The sequence below is a fragment of the Ctenopharyngodon idella genome, chromosome 24, assembly GCF_019924925.1.
Source record: "Ctenopharyngodon idella isolate HZGC_01 chromosome 24, HZGC01, whole genome shotgun sequence".
NCBI lineage: Eukaryota > Metazoa > Chordata > Actinopteri > Cypriniformes > Xenocyprididae > Ctenopharyngodon > Ctenopharyngodon idella.
In genome coordinates this window covers 15,402,444-15,420,813 of record NC_067243.1, presented here as the reverse complement: position 1 = coordinate 15,420,813, position 18,370 = coordinate 15,402,444, and the positions used below count along the sequence as shown (strand labels likewise).

Sequence of the window (18,370 nt, the reverse complement as noted above, 5' to 3'; positions counted from 1 at the left end):
TTCAATCATCATTTTTAAATGATTTTCAGTTCCTCTGTGTGTGATTGTCATGTGTCCCTGCCTGCAGCAGCTCAGAGAGGAAGAGCGGAACCCGCTCCTCCAATACAGTCTACGAGTAAGCTAGAGGAAATAACAGACCGAACGGGATTTTTGTAATAATCGACGTATGTGATTCATTTAAAAGGGCATGTTTACAGCAAACACAACATTTCGCCTTTTTAACTCGAAAAAAAGATGCTCAAGCAGGATTAATTCGCTGCCTCGGTCAAAGGAGCTGTCCACCATGAGGTGCTGATCGGCGGCCTGGCAGAACGATGGCGACGGGGAAGTGGCTTCTGTACACGGGTCTCTGTTTGTCTCTCGTCGCCTTGTGTTTCCTGACAATCGCAATCTCATCGGATCACTGGTACGAAACGGACGCGAGGAGATACAAGGAACGTTGCCGAACTTTCTCGAACCGCAGAAGCGATCCGGGTTTTATTTACATCCCCAACCACAGCCTTCCACTGCGAGCCAGCCGAGTGAACCTGGACCGATGGGAGAACCGACTGCTGCTGACTAGAAACCGGCGTCAGCTGTTCGCGATGAGCGCGGCGGATGAGTGCAGCAGGCGCTACAATTCAACCAACATGGGGCTGTGGAGCAAATGCTACAGGGTGGGATTTGACCCAGACATCGAAGAGCTCGTTCAGAAAGGTAAAAACATCCACCTGAGCCTTTGGAATATGTGTTGGCTGGTTTGATGCAAAGCAAACGCTACAATAATGAGAGCCTGGAAAATGCCATTTCAAGCTAGAAGACTGTCTTCTAGCTTGAAATGGCATTTTCCAGGCTCTCATTATTGTAGAATGTATATAATCAGGCCTATGGATGCATCAGAGTAAAATGCCTATTCATTATAATTAGTTGCACAGAGCACCAAAAAAACTCGTTGGGTATTTTCCTCAATATTGATCATAATGAGCACCTGGTTTTTACAGTTCTCTATGTATTGTAGTGGCTTAGATCAGTGATCTGTGATCTTGGTCCTGGAGTACCTGAGCAGTTCACATTTTGGATGTGTACCTCATTCAATACATAATATATTTCATCAGCTCATTAGTAGAGGCTTCAAGAACTGAACATGATGTGCTAGGGTACTCTGGGATCTGGATTGAGAGCTACTAATATAGTCCATATGAGCAATACTCATTTGACCATCTGTGTAGTTTACGCATCTAAATGTGACACTTGTCCATATGCACAAGAAGGCTCAGCTCAACAGGGGACCTGGTCCACCTAACCATGAGCTTACCACCACCCCAATTGTCTGGGGCCACTTTACATCTTGGAGCTTGAGTTGGGCATGTGTACAAGTTCTGATTATCATACTGGGCTCGGAAAATTCTGATTCTGATTTTCTTGTTTTTTCAGGAACTATCGAGCGTTGCTCCTTTATAAAGTACTATTACTCCTCTGCAGTGACGCGAAAGGATCTTTCCTACAATATCACCAAGACTATCCAGCAAGATGATTGGCATGCCCTGCGTAAGTGACTTGCTCTTTTCGATCTGCATCAGTGTTGTCCAGGGCCCTCTTACAAAGGGGTCCTCCCACTAAGGTCCTCTATGTTAGCTACTTGTGTACTTACTGGGCCCTGGATAGAGGTGCGGTCACATTAGCAAAATTTCATTAAAATCCAAAGATCCATTATCAATAGCATAAAGATGTATGCAGCACAACTCACAAAGAAGTCACTCTCAAACCAAGCAGCTTTCTGTTGGTCAGCACGGCAAATTCACATGAGGAAATCTGCGCAAAATTCCTAATTGCAAGGATTCTGATTGAAATGAATTGGAATTTTGCCCACAAAATTTCGTTGAGCAACAGTAAATGCGACCGCACTTTAAAGGTAACCTACCGATGACAAATTTTGTTCCAGACCCATGTAGCCGCGTTTCCATGAAAATTTGTCCCAGGAACTTTTCCCCACAGACCTGTTGCTGTTTGCGTTTTCATCGCGGTCTAAAGTACTGTGAAGTTTAGGCAAATTAGTCCGGTGACATAGGACTGCACGCGACTTTCCAGTTCCCGCAGGATTTCATCCATACAAGCTTAATAAAGCCTGAACCTCATCGTCGGTCCATCGGCCATATTTTTTAAACTCGATTGTTTATTTCGAATAGCAGACAACTCTTACTGCACGCACCAGACTTTAAAAATGGTGGTTGGAATAAAATGCTACGAAATGCTGCGTGAACTGAGCAGGGAATTTCTGAGGGGGAAATTTTTACCCGGAACTTCATTTAGACCAGGGGTGGGGAACGTTGATCCTGGAGGGCCATTGTCCTGCAGAGTTTAGCTCCAACCCTAATTAAACACACCTGAAGCTAATCAAGGTCTTCAGGATTACTAAAGTGTTTTTTTCAGGGTTGGAGCTAAACTCTGCAGGACAATGGCCCTCCAGGATTAACATTCCCCATCCCTGATTTAGACCCTGGTCCCTGTGATCGAAACACACCGAGTACAACCCCAAAGTCCCTAGTACCTAGGGAAAGTTCCTGCAGTGGAAATGCAGCTGTTGTTATAGCAGTAGAGTTTCAAGCAAGGGTATCCAATCCTGCTCCTGGAATTGCCACCTTCCTGCCGAGTTCAGCTGGAACAAACTAATCAATGCCTTCAGAATTACTAGAAATTTCTGCCAGGTGTGCTCGAGCAAGTTGGAGCTAAACTCTACAAGAACGTAGTCATCCAAGAGCAGGATTGGGCACCCCCAGTAACTTGCTATGTTCGCCTCCAGATTTGCGTCGGATGACAGCTGGCTTCATGGGCATGGCTCTATCCATCATTCTCTTTGGCTGGACCATTGGCGTTTTAGGCTGTTGCTGGCAGCAAGGCCTCATGCATTACGTTGCTGGTCTACTCTTCCTTATGGGAGGTATGTGAAATTCCTAAATGGTTCCTTAATGTGTTTTAGCGTTCTCCCCCTTTTGGGTTCTATTAAAAATTCACCAAACACCTACCAATTAGTATCATGTCCCACCACAGGTACCTTCTGCATCATCTCTCTGTGCACCTGTGTGGCCGGCATCAACTTCGAACTGTCTCGCTACCCACGTTATCTGTTCAGCCTCCCGGATGATATAAGCCATGGTTACGGCTGGTCCATGTTCAGTGCCTGGGGAGGGCTGGGACTGACCCTCATAGCAGGGTTCTTCTGCACCCTGGCACCATCGATTCAGCCTCCCCCACCATCCCGTACCTCCTGTCCTAAGTCTCGTATGGAGAACGGAACGGTGTGCTAAAGCTTCACATGTTGTGACACTTGGTACATTAACATAAACTTGTTCATAGACTTTGTTATGGGTATTAAAAGCACGGAAGCTGTTGAAAGACATTTTGTTCTGGAAGGTGACAAGCCACGGCTGTTGGGACTTATAAAAGAAGTATCTATGAAAGCACATTTGTACAGTTGTATAAAAGCTTTCATCATGACATGAGTTCAGCATGTCCTTGGTGTTTGTCTTTGTGTTCAGTAGATCGTGTTTGAATTTCGAGACAAATTCACCATTTCAAAGATCTTTCCAATGTATGATTTACCATGAACTTCATTATGTGCTGTAATTGTTTTCAATGTCAATAATTTCTTCATTGGACAATAAAATGCCTCATGTAAGAAAACAATCCTACTGTTTCTACTCAAGCTACGCAACATCAGAAAAAAAGAATCAAACAAGAGGCACTGAATACTCGATTTTATTTAAGATTTCATTGTTCCAGACCAGCAGAAAATGGGTCAGTTCTTTTCTTTTAGCGCTTTATTTTGTATTAAATGATTTCAGCAGCATGTTAAACCCAAATGTTGGACTACATTGATTTTTTTCCTGAAAGAATGAGTGATTGCATTTGATAAATACTGTTTAGTATGGCCACACAGATGAGAAAGAAAAGAGAGTAGAAATCATTTGAAGGCCTTGGAATGGGGGCATGTTAGTGTGTGCCTGTCTTTACGCTTTCAACACTCGTATTATCTGCAATCGTGCCTTGACATGTCTCCCTTTTATTACCATCACCATCCTTCCCAAGGTTCCAGACTGATTCCTGATTCATACCTTGTATGAATGGCTTATTCTATAGGCAAGCCAATAAACACTTCCACAGTGGTCTTGCTCACCTTTCTTCTTGGGAATGAAGGTACTGCAGACATCCTGTAGCAGCATGTCAGGTCTCACATCACCATCCTTGCCCAAAGATGCTTTAGACAAACGCCCTGAATACAAAATGGTTTCCTTCCTAAGATATAGTAGGTACCACTCTGTCATTAATTAACTCCCTTCCAAGGAGGACCAGGGTCTTGACTCTACAAATGCCCTCAAAAATCTTACCTGTGGCTCCGTAAAAATTAAGCGTGTAAGAAGAAGAGAGCATTACATAGACTTATCTTAAAATAATCCGCTTCCGTTTCCTTTGAGTGGTGGTGAGACCTAACATACGGGAAGTGTAAAGATTCACAGTATTAAATTGCAGTCTGTACCTTGGATGAAGGAGTGAGGTCAATCAGACATGTTATTCGTTTAAGCACATTCCGTTTAGCCATTATTAGTCACATGTACACATCAGTGCTCATGGTTTTGTCTACACATTTCAATGTCAAACTCTTCCCCCCCCCCCCCCCCAGAATCATATGTGAAGGTGTGTGTATATGTGTTAAGACCCTCAGTGTCTGTCTAAATCTCCTAGGCACCTTCATTTAAATCATTACCCTGCACTGATGGTGCTCATTCTACAGAGATGTATGTGTGCCTTCAAAAAAAGTGACAACAGACAAACAAGTCCAGATGGGAAAGGGATGGAGAGGGAAATGGTAGAAAGACAAGAGCTTATGTTACGTTATTAATGGAAGGGGTATATTTGCAGTTTCATGTTTGTAATGCAGTTAAATCAAGGGTTGTCTTTAGTGACGGTCAATACCGGCACTCTGTAGGATGTCTGTGGCCGTCTGCGCTGGGGGTCTGAAGGCTGTCTGAAAGCCTGGAGGTGGGGAGTGGAACTGACTTGGGGTGAGTGTGGGTGGGGGGAGGTAAGGGGCCCAGGCGGCTCTGTGTAAGGAAAGATGGGCCGCCGCGTCTAGGAGGCCGGTGTGCGGGGGCTGTGGGAGTGCGCTGGAGCTGGGCGGTCCGTCCATCTCTGTGAGCGCCTGCAGTGACTTTAACCAGTGTGGCGGATTGTCATCCTGGAGACAGTCCAAACTGTTGCCTGTGGATGCTGGGATACCTGGAGTTTTGAAAATGGACACGAATGAGCAATATTACCAGCGAAGGTTTTATCCATAACCAGTCCGAGAGTTTATAAAACACCATACCTGTGATGATGGCGGGGTCCATCCAACTGGCCGCACTGTCCCAGCTGAGGCCGTGCGAGACTCCGGCTGAGCCTACCGGCACCCCGATGTGATTCACACTGGAAGTAGAGGAAGAGGAGGAGGAAGAGGTAGAGTTCGGGAGGCCTCCGAAGTTGATGTTGATATTTGGTAGGAGTGCTCGCAGTCCATCCTGCCACTCTTTCACATTTATGCTTTCCACAGAGCCATTGTTTTCTGAAAGAGAAGAAATAAATGAAAATTTGACATTTTTTTACCCTTACACCATGTCTACACTGGGTTCAACAGTTGTCTACACTGAACATGTCAGAGCAAATGTTCTGAAACCATTTGTACTGTTCTCAGTAGTAGCAACAGAACATCAGAAATAGAACGGGGCATCAGTTTACTGTCTGTGTTTTTTTATTTGTTTTTATTTTATACTTTTAGTTTTTATTTTAGTTTAAGTCTTAGTTAGTGCTGTCAAAATTAGTGCGTTAACGCATCCGATTTTTAAAGCGTTAAAAAAAAACTAACGCAGCATCTGTTTTCTCCGTCATAATTTGGCTAGCGTTGCAGTATGTGATCACGCTCTTAAGGCCCTGATATACTTCAAACGAAATCAAGAATGAACTGATGTGACGTCATTTCGAACAAAATCAGGCTGAAACGAAGTTTGTTTGGAGTTCGTTTTGGAAGTTCGAAACAGCTTGCCAAAGCAAACTTTCTGGAAAAGTTCGCTTCGGCTGGTAAACACCTTCGTACTACCATTGGTCCGTGGCCATTACATAAGGTAGGTGTGCGCTGAGGCTCCGCCTTCTTTCACTCGGAAAATATTCCAGTTCATTTCTCCTCTCAGATGTCCGTGAGTGAAAACAAGAACACTGGAGATCTGCTTTATAATAGAAAACGAAGTTGTACTTCTGATGAAATGAGAGACTGACACTGTTTTTCATGTTTAATACGGTAAAGCTACTTGATTTGAAAATCTATTTTATGAATTACAGAGCTCATGCAAACAAACATATCCACGTTGCCATGATCAGATGCTTTTCTAATGCTTTATTAAAAAACCCTCGCTAGTTTCTCAATTTTATTGCGTTTATTTTGTTACTGAGAGGAAAGCGCGCAACATTTTTACATATTCATCTAACCGTCGCTCTCAGCACTGTGGGCGGCGACAGATGTTTGATTACAGTATATCGTTTTACCCCTAAACGAAGAACGAAAAAGAACTTTGCTTGAAGTATATCGGGGCTTTTATTCACGCAAATGCTTTTAAACGAGTCAAACGAGAACACGCTGTCTGTAAATGTCGTGTCTTTGTGACACATACACGACTCGTGTGCACAGAAAGACACGTGCCTGTATCCAGTTCTCTTTCGCTCTTGAACAAACAATAATACAGAATTATGCCAAAATAATTCTGTCGAGTATCGAGTATTTTGTCGAGTATCCTCATAAGAGCAGTCTTAAATGAGTTAACGTCATAAATGAACTTAAAGAGTTGTGAGAAAATGAGATCCGCGTCATGTTCGGCAGCGTCAGCTCTTAAAGTGACAGCAGACTAATAAACCAGTTGCTGTGATGTTTGTCATTAATGTTAAATCAAAGAACAAAGGTAACAGAGAAAATTTTAGCTTTAATAAGGATTAATATACTTAATTTATAATTTATGCAGTGAAGACTGTCAAGTCTATTTCTGTATATATATATATAAGGCCACAGATAAATATGACAATTATAATGGGTTTATGTGAAGATTGTTTTAGGTTCAATTAAATTAAAAGTTATTTTTTTAAAGCCTAATAATTGTTGAAAGTGACAGCTTTTACTCATACTGTAATGCTGAATGTCTAAAACAAATTTTTTAATTAGAGACATCAGCACCAGTATTAGTATCAGTGAAACTGGCCTTCATTCATAAAAAGATGTCATTAAACAAATATTTAAGTATTTCATTAATTTGAAGAGTAACTGTGAAATTATTACAAAATAAAAATATTAAAAACTCAATTTTTTTAAATCGTGATTAACTACAGAAAAAAGTGTGAAAAAAAAAATTGTGTTCTGAAGATGAATGAAGGTCTTGCGGGTTTGGAAGGACATGAGGGTGGGTAATTAATGACAGAAATTTTATTTTTGGGTGAACTATCCCTTTAAATATTTAAATCTGCATTAAAAAAAAAAAAAAAAAAAAAGGTTAAAATTAAAATGCAACTCGGTGCAAAAATACAACAATAAACATACTGGGAACGAGTTCAACAACTTGTTTCTATTTGGATCAGTAGGCTACATCTGTAGTACTCCGCTTAGACCAGGTGTTTTTAAACACACACAGGTGATTCACAAAAAAACTGGAGCGCACAAGACAGATGCATCCTCTAACCTGATATAGGAATCCCTCCAAGGCCGGTGCTGTGGTGCTGGGCCGGCATGCTCAGGTCTAAGAAATGGCTGTGTGCGGCTGCTGCGGTGGCCGTGTGGTTCAAGTGTGTGAGGTTATTGCGGGTAGGGAGGCCCATCCAGGGGTGGCGTGCGGCCATGTGTTGGGGAAGGCTGAAGGAGTTATAGAGGCCTCTGTGCTGGAGGTGAGGAAGGCGCTGTTGGCCATTGGGGAGGCTGGTCTGATGGGAAGAGGGGTTGGGAGAGAGGGGGGAATGCTCCTGGACTGACAGCTCTTTCTCTATGAGGTCGGCCAGAGCCTTCCGTGTGACGTCAAATGGGTCAAAGCCAAGGTCATCGTCCTGCTGCTGCTGCTTGGCCGAAGAGCCAAAACCGAACGCCGCCTGCCAATCGGTGGAGGAGGACACGGGGATAGTGTCTGCAACAAGGAAGAGAGATTGGCGGGTTTACTAAATTAGAAATCTTATTGTTCCAAAATCCTATTACATTGCATTCACTGCATGCGCCTACCTGAGGTGAAAAGGCTCTGTGGTTCTGGAGTCATGGGCCAGTCGGAGGCTCCCTGTGGTGAACTGGAGAAGGAGGGCAGGCTGTTGGGGATGGGGTTGGGATGTCTGAAATTGCTGTTGTCTGAGAAAAGAGACTGAGACTCAGCTGCCGCCCCCTCGAAGGGTGAGCGTGCTGCGAGTTCAGCCACGCTGATGGGCACAACGAGGCTGGGTTTAGTAAGGCCAGGTGGAGGAGATGGGGAATCGCTACTGGATGTCTGCCAAACCAAATACAGACAAAAGAATTAAAAAAAACAAAGCATGATAACTATTCTAAGTAATTCAGTTTTTTTTAAGCACTTACCTGTGATATATTTTCCCCATTTCCTATACTTATGGGTTCTGATGGTTTGTCAATTGGACTGAAATGAAAGCACAGTGTAATAAGCACGCACCAAAACACTATACACCCACAAAGGAAGAAAATAAGTGCCGTCACTTGATATGAGTCAATGGATATTGTTATCCATCAACACTAGTGGCTAGGCTTCTGCAGTACAGTACCTGGTAGGCTCTAAGGCTGATGGGAAGGGTGGGAGGCCTGTGTTCTGCTCTGTTCCCTGTTCAGGGTCTGGTTCGTCTGGAGTCATGTGATCTGAGTCTGTTAGGCAGTCTAAAAGAGGAGGGGACTTGCGATGCTCTGTGGTTAAACCGTTAACCATTTTCCCATAGCTCTGTAATGTGGGCCACCCTTCTTTATTGGTGCTATTTGGTCTGGGAATAAAATAATGGCAAGTTAAAAAGGGGAACCACACTTTTTAAAGAAAAGAAAAACTTATTAATCATATATGTGACCCTGGACCACAAAACCAGTCATAAGTCGCATGGGTATATTTGTAGCAATAGCCAACAATACATTGTATGGGTCAAAATTATAGATTTTTTCTTTTATGCCAAAAACTAGGGATGCACTAGGGATACTAGTATCGGTATCGGGGCCCGATACCAAGCTCATGTACTTGTACTCGTAAAAATACCCCCGATACCAAAGACCGATACCTCACGTGATGTAACGGACAGAATTTTCTGTGCACAGAGACACCGGCAGCAGCAGCAGAAACAATGTCAGTCTCAGAGGTGTGGAAATACTTCAAAATTAATGATGACAACCCGCACAATGCGACCTGCATGCTTTCAATCACAATTCGTTATCAATTACTGAAGGCGGGATAGGCGGAATCGCGCTGAATGACACAGACCAGAAGCGCTCCCTCTCGCGCGTGCGTACTCTTTCTTGCACGCGATCCCAGTTCTCTCAGACAGCGCGCGATCTGTTCTCCTTGCGCCTAAATGGACAAATGCACACACAGTTGTCAAAATGTCCATCGTGTGGAGTATCTCACGTAAATACAGATGGTTATGGCTTAAGTGGACGTAAACATTTGGGTTAAAACAGGATGTGTGTCAGTATCCATGGATTCGGTCTTAAATGGACCGTAGCCTATATTTGTCATTAATGTTAATAAAACAACAAAATATGTTAAATAAATGTATACATGGTAAATAAACCTACTGTATCTGAAAAACAAGTTTATTTAATTTGTATCTCTATAGTATTTGTTGTATTGTTTGTAAATTTCTTTTTATACAACAACAATTTTATATACTGGTAATTATGCCCTTTGAAGGTTATTGGACACTGAAATTTTTGTTCTTTAAGTTTGTGACAAGCACATAAAAATTATTACTTTTTTCATTAGAGTAATAATAAAGAAGCCGTCCTACATTCATTAGTCTCACTGTGTTGTGCTTGGAAAACTGCAACATCAAATAAAAAAAAATAAAAAAAAAAGAGAGAGAGAGAGAGAGAAATTAATAAATGTATAGGCATCGGTATCGGCGAGTACTAGAAAAAAAGTCGGTACTTGTACTCGGTCCTTAAAAAAAAAAAATGGTATCGTGCATCCCTACCAAAAATCATTAGGATATTAAGTAAAGATCATGTTCCATGAAGATATTTTGTAAATTTCCTACTGTAAATATGTATCAAAAATGTATTTTTGTGAGTGGATATGCATTGCTAAGGACTTAATTTGGACAACTTTAAAGGCCATTTTCTCAATATTTAGATTTTTTTGCACCCTCAGATTCCAGATTTTTAAATAGTTGTATCTCGGCCAAATATTTTCCTATCCTAACAAACCATACATCAACTGAAAATTGACCCTTATGACTGGGTTTGTGGTCCAGGGTCACATATAATAGCTGTATTATATACACTACCATTCAAAAGTTTGGGGTCAGTAAGATTTTAAAATAATAAATACTTTTAGTCAGCGCTAAAAGACGCATTAAACTGATCAAAAGTGACAGTAAAGACATTTATAATGTTACAAAAAAAATGTATTTCAAAAAAATGCTGTTTTTTTGAAAATTCTACTCATTAAAAATCCTGAAAAAAATGTATCACAGGTTCCACAAAATATTAACTTTGCTAATAATAATAAATGTTTCTTGAGCAGCAAATCAGCATATTAGAATGATTTCTAAAGGATCATGTGACACTGAATGATGTAATAATATATATATATATATATTTTTTTTTTTTAAGTAATAATATTTTACAATATTGCTGTTTTTAAACTGTATTTTTGATCAAATAAGCACTGACTTGAGAGACTTCTTTCAAAAACATTAAAAAAATCATACCAACTACAAACCTTTAAACGGTAGTGTGTACATTTCCATTTTATATAAAGAGATTAAAAACAACACCTCTGAGTGGAGTTGGGTTTGCTCTTCGACTTCTCCCCACACGTTGAGGTTTGTAAAAAGTTAGGGTTCGCTTTGTAAAGATCTTGGAGTAATTTTTGTTCATACTCTTGATGTTTCCCAGCCTAAAAACAAAATTTACACATATAGAGAGAGCAAAAGTCATTTTCTAAATCTACTTTAATTGATGTATTGACTTGTCTGATCTGCAGTAAATCTGCATAATCGCTCACCTGCATTTCTTCTTTTGTAAAACTAGCCGCTTCATCCCCCAGTTCGTGTAAATACATGCAGTCTGGTTTGGGACACTGCATGCTTTTAAGAAAATAACTGCAGTACTTTGTTGTACCTAAAGAAGCCTGGAGACAACAGACATAACTACTTTAATAACTTCAAAGTGATAGAAGACAAGAAATATTTTTCATATGCTTGACATAGTGTTTCTGGAAATGCGTTTGAAAACAATAAACACTTGACACTTCTAAGGGACGTTCTGAATCATATTTGTTAAAAGGACTGTGCTGTGATGTATTAACACTTACCTTGAGTGTTCTACCATCCACTATGACATTGTTTACGCACTGTATTGCTCTGAGGGCGTCCTCTGAACGAATGTAAGTTACATAGGCACTGGCACTAGGACCCTGTGGAGTGAAAGGTCAAAATATAAGTGCGTTTTCTTTATTCTACCATTTTGCTGTAGCCTTAAAGGGATAGGCCACCCAAAAATAAAAATTCTGACATCATTTACTCACCCTCATGCCTCATTTTCGTTATCTTTAAAACACAAATGAAGATATAGCCCATTCTTCTGCTGAAGCCAATGACTTCCATAGTATGGAAAATAATACTATGGAAGTCAATGGCTTCTGTTACCCACATTCTTCAAAATATCATCATCTGTGTTCATAGAGAAATTCATACGGGTTTAGAATAACTAAAGGGTGAGTAAATTATGACAATTTTCATTTTTGGGTGAACTATCCCTATAAGTCAGAGAATTTTTCACAGGAAATGAATACATGTGAAGCACATGAGCATCAAGTTTTTCCTACCTGTGAACCTGCATATGATGTGCTGTTATTGATGACCACTTTATGAATTTTGCCGAACTTCCCGAAATATTCTGGGCGCTTTAGAACCTAAGAAATGATCAAAGTGACAGTGATTCCTTCAAGTGAATTATTGCATGAACGACAAAACTGATGTTACGTTGAATTTTGCCCACTTATCACACAGTCGAACTGTGAAATGACTCTGAGGGAGGAAATTTCTTTTTGTTCAGCAAAATGTAAACGGCTCCCTGATGAAAATGCTCTATTTTTGTGCCATTCTCATTTACCTCCCACAGGAAGTGATACATTTCTCACTGACGTGATATGGGCAAAGGCCGGGTGATCTGCTCTTCTTTACATGACCAGTGATTTAGATACATGCACCCTTCAAAAGGAATTTTTAAAGTAAATTACTACTTTTATTCATTAAGATTGTACACTACTGTTCAAAAGTTTGGGGTCAATAAGATTTTTATTTTATTTTGAAAGAAATTAAAACTTTTACTCAGGTAGGATGCAATAAATTGATCAAAAATGACAGTAAAGACATTTATAATGTTACAATTTATTTCTATTTCAAATAAATGCTGTTCTTTTGAACTGTCCATTCATCAATGATTCCTGGAAAAAAGTGTATCATGGTTTCCACAAAAATATTAAGCAGCTTAACTGTTTTTAACATAGATAGTAATAAGAAATGTTTCTTGAGCAGCAAATCAGCATCTTAGAATGATTTCTGAAGGATCATGTGACACTGAAGACTGGAGTAATGATGCTGAAAGTTCAGCTTTACCATCACAGGAATAAATTACATTTTAAAACAATAAAATAGAAAACAGTTTTTTCTAAATTGTAATAATATTCCACAATATTACAGCCTTTACTGTGTTTTTGATCAAATAAATGCAGACTTCTTTCAAAAACATTTAAAAAATCCTCTAAAAATCTAAAAAACTGACCCAAACTTGAATTAATTTGGAGTTTATTTCATAGAGTAGCAGCTAGTTATTCATTATCTAGTAATTTGTTAAAGTCTATTCAAACAAATGCAATAAATAGAATAAATTGCAATAAAATTAGAATGAATTATTAAAAAAAATATATATAATGTTTATAATTCAATAGATCCAAATTAAAAAACTAAAAACAGTCATTATATAATGAGAACTAGTGTTATCAAAAGTACTTTGACACCTAGTTGGTACTGAAATTTTAAAAATGTGAAGCTTTCAGTGCTGTTGAGTGGATTCGTAAACACCTGATTGGCCATTGTGTTCATGGCTCAACAGATATGTCTGTGATTGGCCACAATAATCAACGCACGGGAGTGTTTGAAAGCGGAAGCATTTAAAAGCAGGTGAGTACTCCGTGGACCAGTCCGCTGATAGACGCCTGCTTTCAAATGCTACCTTGTGTATCTGTGTAAGCGCTCGGTGAAGAGCGTCATTGATGTCTATTTACAACATGTTTTTGAAGTGTTGATCATTATAGCCAATCACAGACATATCTGATGAGCGCATGAACACAATGATCAATCAGAGGTGTCAACAGTGCTCAAAGCATCACATTTGTAAAATGGCAACTTGGCACCGAAGTCGGCACTTTTGACAACACTACTAAGAACAAAAAAAGACATCAACATTGTCTAATACGATCAATCACCTCTGCGTCCGCGAGTCTTTGAGAAAGTCCCACCACGAAGACGAGGTTCCGCTGCACCACACGGACGCTAGCCAGGTGCTTGCGGTTCTCCGTCACCTTCTGCTTCTTTTCATTCTGCTTCTGCTTCTTCTCGTTCTTTATCCTCTGGATCTCCTCTTGTGACAGTGGCTTGTACACTGCCGGATCCTCCGGGTAAGGCTACAGAACACACACAGAGCCTGTTACCTCATTTGAACCTGTATCCTGAGGGCTATCATGCTCAAAGAACTCTGAAAATAGGTCAGTTTTTCTGGCTGACACGATCACAGTGAACGAAATGAGCCACATCAAGTTTACATTTGGGAAGTACGGTTTGCCAAGAAAGTGGTGCAACACGCTTTAGCCACAAATGCACAACCAGGCTTGAGAACATTAAGGCCGGTTAATCAGACAATAATTCGCTTGTGCGCTTTGTGTTTTTTTTTTTTTAGAATCAATAATATATCACAGCAACTTCTTGTTTAAATACATATCAACCATCCAGTTCTCTAGATCAGCGGTTTTGATTTTAAACAGATTTTGCATCAGAAACCAGATTGTATATTGGGCAGCAAGTGGCGACACAACACAGTAGCAGAATTAAAGGGACAAAAAAAGACTTCCAAAACTTGTTACCATGATTCACCATGGTAAGTCTGTTATATGCGTTTATATTTTAGACTCGACAGGATGGTTTTTCGTCATATCTGTAAATAAAGAAAAATTGCTCCAACTACTTTGATGTGTGGAAGTGGCATAGGTTAGTTGTCACAACCAGTGAGAAAGGTTGAAATGGAGCAGCTAAATCTCAATCCTCTGGGGAATCATCCATTTACATTGAATAGAGAAGAGTCTGCTGGCAAAATGAGAATGCGACAGAGCCCGTAATTCGGAGATGGGCGAGAACTGAGGGATTTGAAATGTAAAAGTGACACGGAGATGGCGTTTTTATTACTCAAGAGGTGAGTAAGGTAATTTATCGAACAGATAAACTGCCATATGTAGCTCTCTAACAGAGTTCATTGTAAAGTAGGGCTGGACAATAATTCAATATCAATATATAATCACGATATAATTTTTTCAATAACGGTGATATGATTTTTAAACACATTTCCGATATTTCAATATACATTACAGCATTTGTCACTGACTGATGTTCAGAAAGAGCAGAAAGTTCGCGTGTCCACCAAAGGCGCTATGGGTGTAACAACATATCATGTCACAATATATCGCAATACAAAAATGCAACAATATGCATCGTGGATAGTGACAATATGTATTGTGTATAGTTAAGCCAAAATGAAAAATTACTGTGTGAGAAAAAATTAAAGTTTACAGAGTTTTAGTTTCAGTACTACACTAAACTACTAATGTTGAATATATTGTATAATAATGCAATTGGGGAATATTTGTGGGTCCTGATAATGCCAAATGTCTTGTGTTACCAGTAAAAAGTGGCCTACATTATTTTAAATATATCTAGTCAGTGACAGAGTGCAAGCATATTCGTCTAAAATAATACTGTATGTTCAGCTTCAGAATCGTGAATATTTTTATTCTAGTGTCACCATTGTCCTGTGCATTGGGTTACCAGCACCAAGTCCAAGCCTGTTCATTTCCACCCCCAATGTAACAAATGTAGCATTTTAATCAACAGTGCATTTTTTGTTAACCTTTTACCATATGTCTTGGAGTATTGTATTGTGAGTTCAGTATCGTGATATGTATCGAATCGTGACATGAGACACGAGACGTTTTTTTCTCTCAGTTGAGACACTCTGCTTGTTATGATACGGAATATCCGCAAAAGTGTCTCATTTCACTGTATTGTTTCTATATAAAATGGCAATACAATGTAATGTATTTGCTCTGTCTCTTATTTTCTTCCGTTATTATGTTTAACAGATGACAACAACATACATGATGACGCTGTGCAAGCAGAATGTGACAGTTGGTCAGTGTTGTATTTGACCCGCCCCTCCTCCACTGTGATTGGACGGTGACAGTGATGAGCGCTGCGTTTTACCCAAAGTTGAACATTCTTCAACTCTCGGAGACCGGTAAAAACGCAGAGCCCACAGCGCTTCAGCATGAAATAGATGCTCAGCGCCACGTTACGCTCCCCAGCAACGTGTTTTTGTTGTTGCTCACTCTCTGAGCACTTTTCATATTCTTTATCCTGCCTGAAGCACTTTTGTGTTTCAATCTATATGAATAATATAATCAGCCTAAGTTATAGTTTAAAGTTAAAGATATATTAATATTAATAAGGTGAGTCTGAGAGTGTTTATTTGATGGTGATTTCACATTTCTTGGTAACAATTAATTTATTTGTACTGTTTTTATTTTCAAAATATTATATATTTTTATAGGAGGAGGTTTCATAGGCTTAATTCATTTTTTAGAAGTTTGTAGGTACAGATGTCCGTCGTGGGTGTTTTTGGCAGTTTTTCTGAGGCTTTTATATTGTTCATAATATTGATATCGGAATTATATTGTATAGATATTTTTCCTAATACAAACTAACCACAATTATATAGGTTGTTAGTTGTGTGTCATTATTTGCATTGAACTCCTGCTGTTCCTGACCTAAAAGTTGTTTTAGATATCACTAATCGGTCATATCAGTATTGACTGCTACTTGAGAAAGCCCAGATCAAGTTTGTCATAGTGTAATAGTGACCCAATAACCTGCGAACATGCCGACTATATACTGCCTGAAGTTGGTATTAGAATGCGTTTCACAGTTAGATGTATTACAACAAGTCTATCATAATCATGAGAAGCTTGTGTACAAATTTCAAGTAGCGTCTTACCTTTCTGCAAGCAGGGCAGAGGCCGTTCTCGTCTGTGCGGATGCGGTGCCAGCAGAAACGGCAGATCTGGTAGCCGCAGGTGCAGGGGAAGAAGTTGACATCGTCAATCTCCAGCGGTTCCATGCACAGTGGGCACTCCATGGGGTCTTCCTTCAGCTCTGGACTGCGGGACATCCTATTGCACGGCAAGATCAGGAGAGTCTGTGGCAGGTCGGCCGAGGGGCTGATGGAAAGTCACAGCAAGTAGTTTGGGATGAAGTGAGATTTGATTTAAACATGGCAGCCTGGGTGATGACAATACTTCTATTACATAAATGCTCTTGTTAAATATTCAAATCGCATACGGTTAGCTCAAAACTAAAGTTAATAGCCATGAGAAATTAATATAGTCAGCTGTCATGGGCTTAAAGCAGTTCAAAACATCAAGCTACCACAAAGCACATTAAGCCTTTTCATGTAACTCTCATTACAGTCAATTGGCCCAGTTGTCTATAAACATGCTGATGTATTGGGATTGAAGAATAGGATCACTGGGTCACATTAGAGATGAATGTATGGCAGGTATTCAAAGTCCATGCACGTATTAAAAAAACACCTAAATAAATTACATTTCGTTTTTACACAGAATACTGAACCAATGTTATATTCAGAACAAAACACTATGTCTAAATGAATTGCAAATCACAACATGCGATTAAGTCTGTCTTTTGTCCAACACTGACATTGTACCACAACAAACGCATTTTTTTTTAAACGACGTAGCTAAAACTCACAAAAATATAAATTCTAAACGCAAATTTCTATTTATTTTCAGCGAAAGCATATATAAAAGATTCCCACTTATATCTCTCACATCATCCCAGAACAAAACACTATATTTAGATTCGTAGACCTCCGTAGAGCCCGTTTCTGCTTCAAAATGACAATAATTAAATAAACAACACATTCAATCCTTATTTTAATATCTATGAATCTTTATTAAAATCACAATTATCGATATCTCACGTCGTATATGTCTAGCGGCGCGTCAGTCGCTGTGAAAGCCGGTCAGGTGTCTCCACAGCTGGGACAGACTTCAACTGACGTGCGGCACATAACACAACGCCTAAAACATCGATTTCACCCTCCTACAACCAAAAACACACAAACTTAAAGGCACACGTATTTTGAAATGCTTGTAAAAGAGTAAAACGACTTTCCTCGCATATATTTTTGTCGACAACGAGTGTTTTCTGAACGTTTCTATTTTGCGGCCTACACAGAGCTAAAGCCTGCGACTCTCCTACTGATCGGCCCGGCGACTAGAGGAGGAACCGCCGCCTGTCCACTTTTAACTTCACCCTTCACTTAAACTCAGAGTTTTATGCTTTAACCATGGGGTTAGTCTGCTTCAACACACATATGCAAACCTAATACCGCTGAGGTAATTATATTAGGGTGCACTGATCGCGATTAAAGCAGTTGTTTTGTAGGGTACTCACTTCAACTAGCTGGTCCTGTATTGCAGGGATTCCACTCCAAGGGATATTGACTCTAGTTTAGGCGGGGGTTTCTGCCTTTCAACTGATCAGATGTGCCTATCTGATAGTTTGGAATGAGCACTACTCCACAGCTCAGATGTTCAGTATTGATTAAATGTTTCCTACTCAGTTTTACTGTTTTATTTAGGTAGCAGATTCTTTACCACCATCTTACACTGAAATGAGGAGGGAATACAGTAACCAGTCACCTCTCATTGAGTTTGCGCAAGATGCGATGCACAATGCATTGTGGGAGATGTAGTTTATATTGTCATCGTAATTTTCAACATCAGCA

General features: G+C 39.9%; 2 protein-coding genes across 2 annotated transcripts; one reads left to right on the top strand and one right to left on the bottom strand.

Annotated features, from left to right (window-relative positions):
* Nucleotides 1-40: 40 nt before the first annotated feature.
* On the top strand, nt 41-3,663 carry tmem178ba (transmembrane protein 178Ba). The gene is made up of 4 exons (XM_051884425.1): nt 41-696; nt 1,414-1,527; nt 2,780-2,917; nt 3,028-3,663. Exons 1-4 carry the CDS (start codon nt 315-317, stop codon nt 3,282-3,284), a joined length of 891 nt encoding a protein of 296 aa, XP_051740385.1. The 5' UTR covers nt 41-314; the 3' UTR covers nt 3,285-3,663.
* Nucleotides 3,664-3,719: 56 nt separating this feature from the next.
* Nucleotides 3,720-18,294, bottom strand: cnot4a (CCR4-NOT transcription complex, subunit 4a). The gene is made up of 13 exons (XM_051884424.1): nt 18,037-18,294; nt 16,556-16,778; nt 13,722-13,919; nt 12,060-12,146; nt 11,547-11,648; nt 11,238-11,363; nt 11,008-11,129; nt 8,797-9,006; nt 8,597-8,654; nt 8,255-8,510; nt 7,728-8,162; nt 5,342-5,575; nt 3,720-5,253 (listed from the first exon to the last, which is right to left on the bottom strand). Exons 2-13 carry the CDS (start codon nt 16,727-16,729, stop codon nt 4,934-4,936), a joined length of 2,322 nt encoding a protein of 773 aa, XP_051740384.1. The 5' UTR covers nt 16,730-16,778; nt 18,037-18,294; the 3' UTR covers nt 3,720-4,933.
* Between the last annotated feature and the right edge of the window lie 76 nt (nt 18,295-18,370).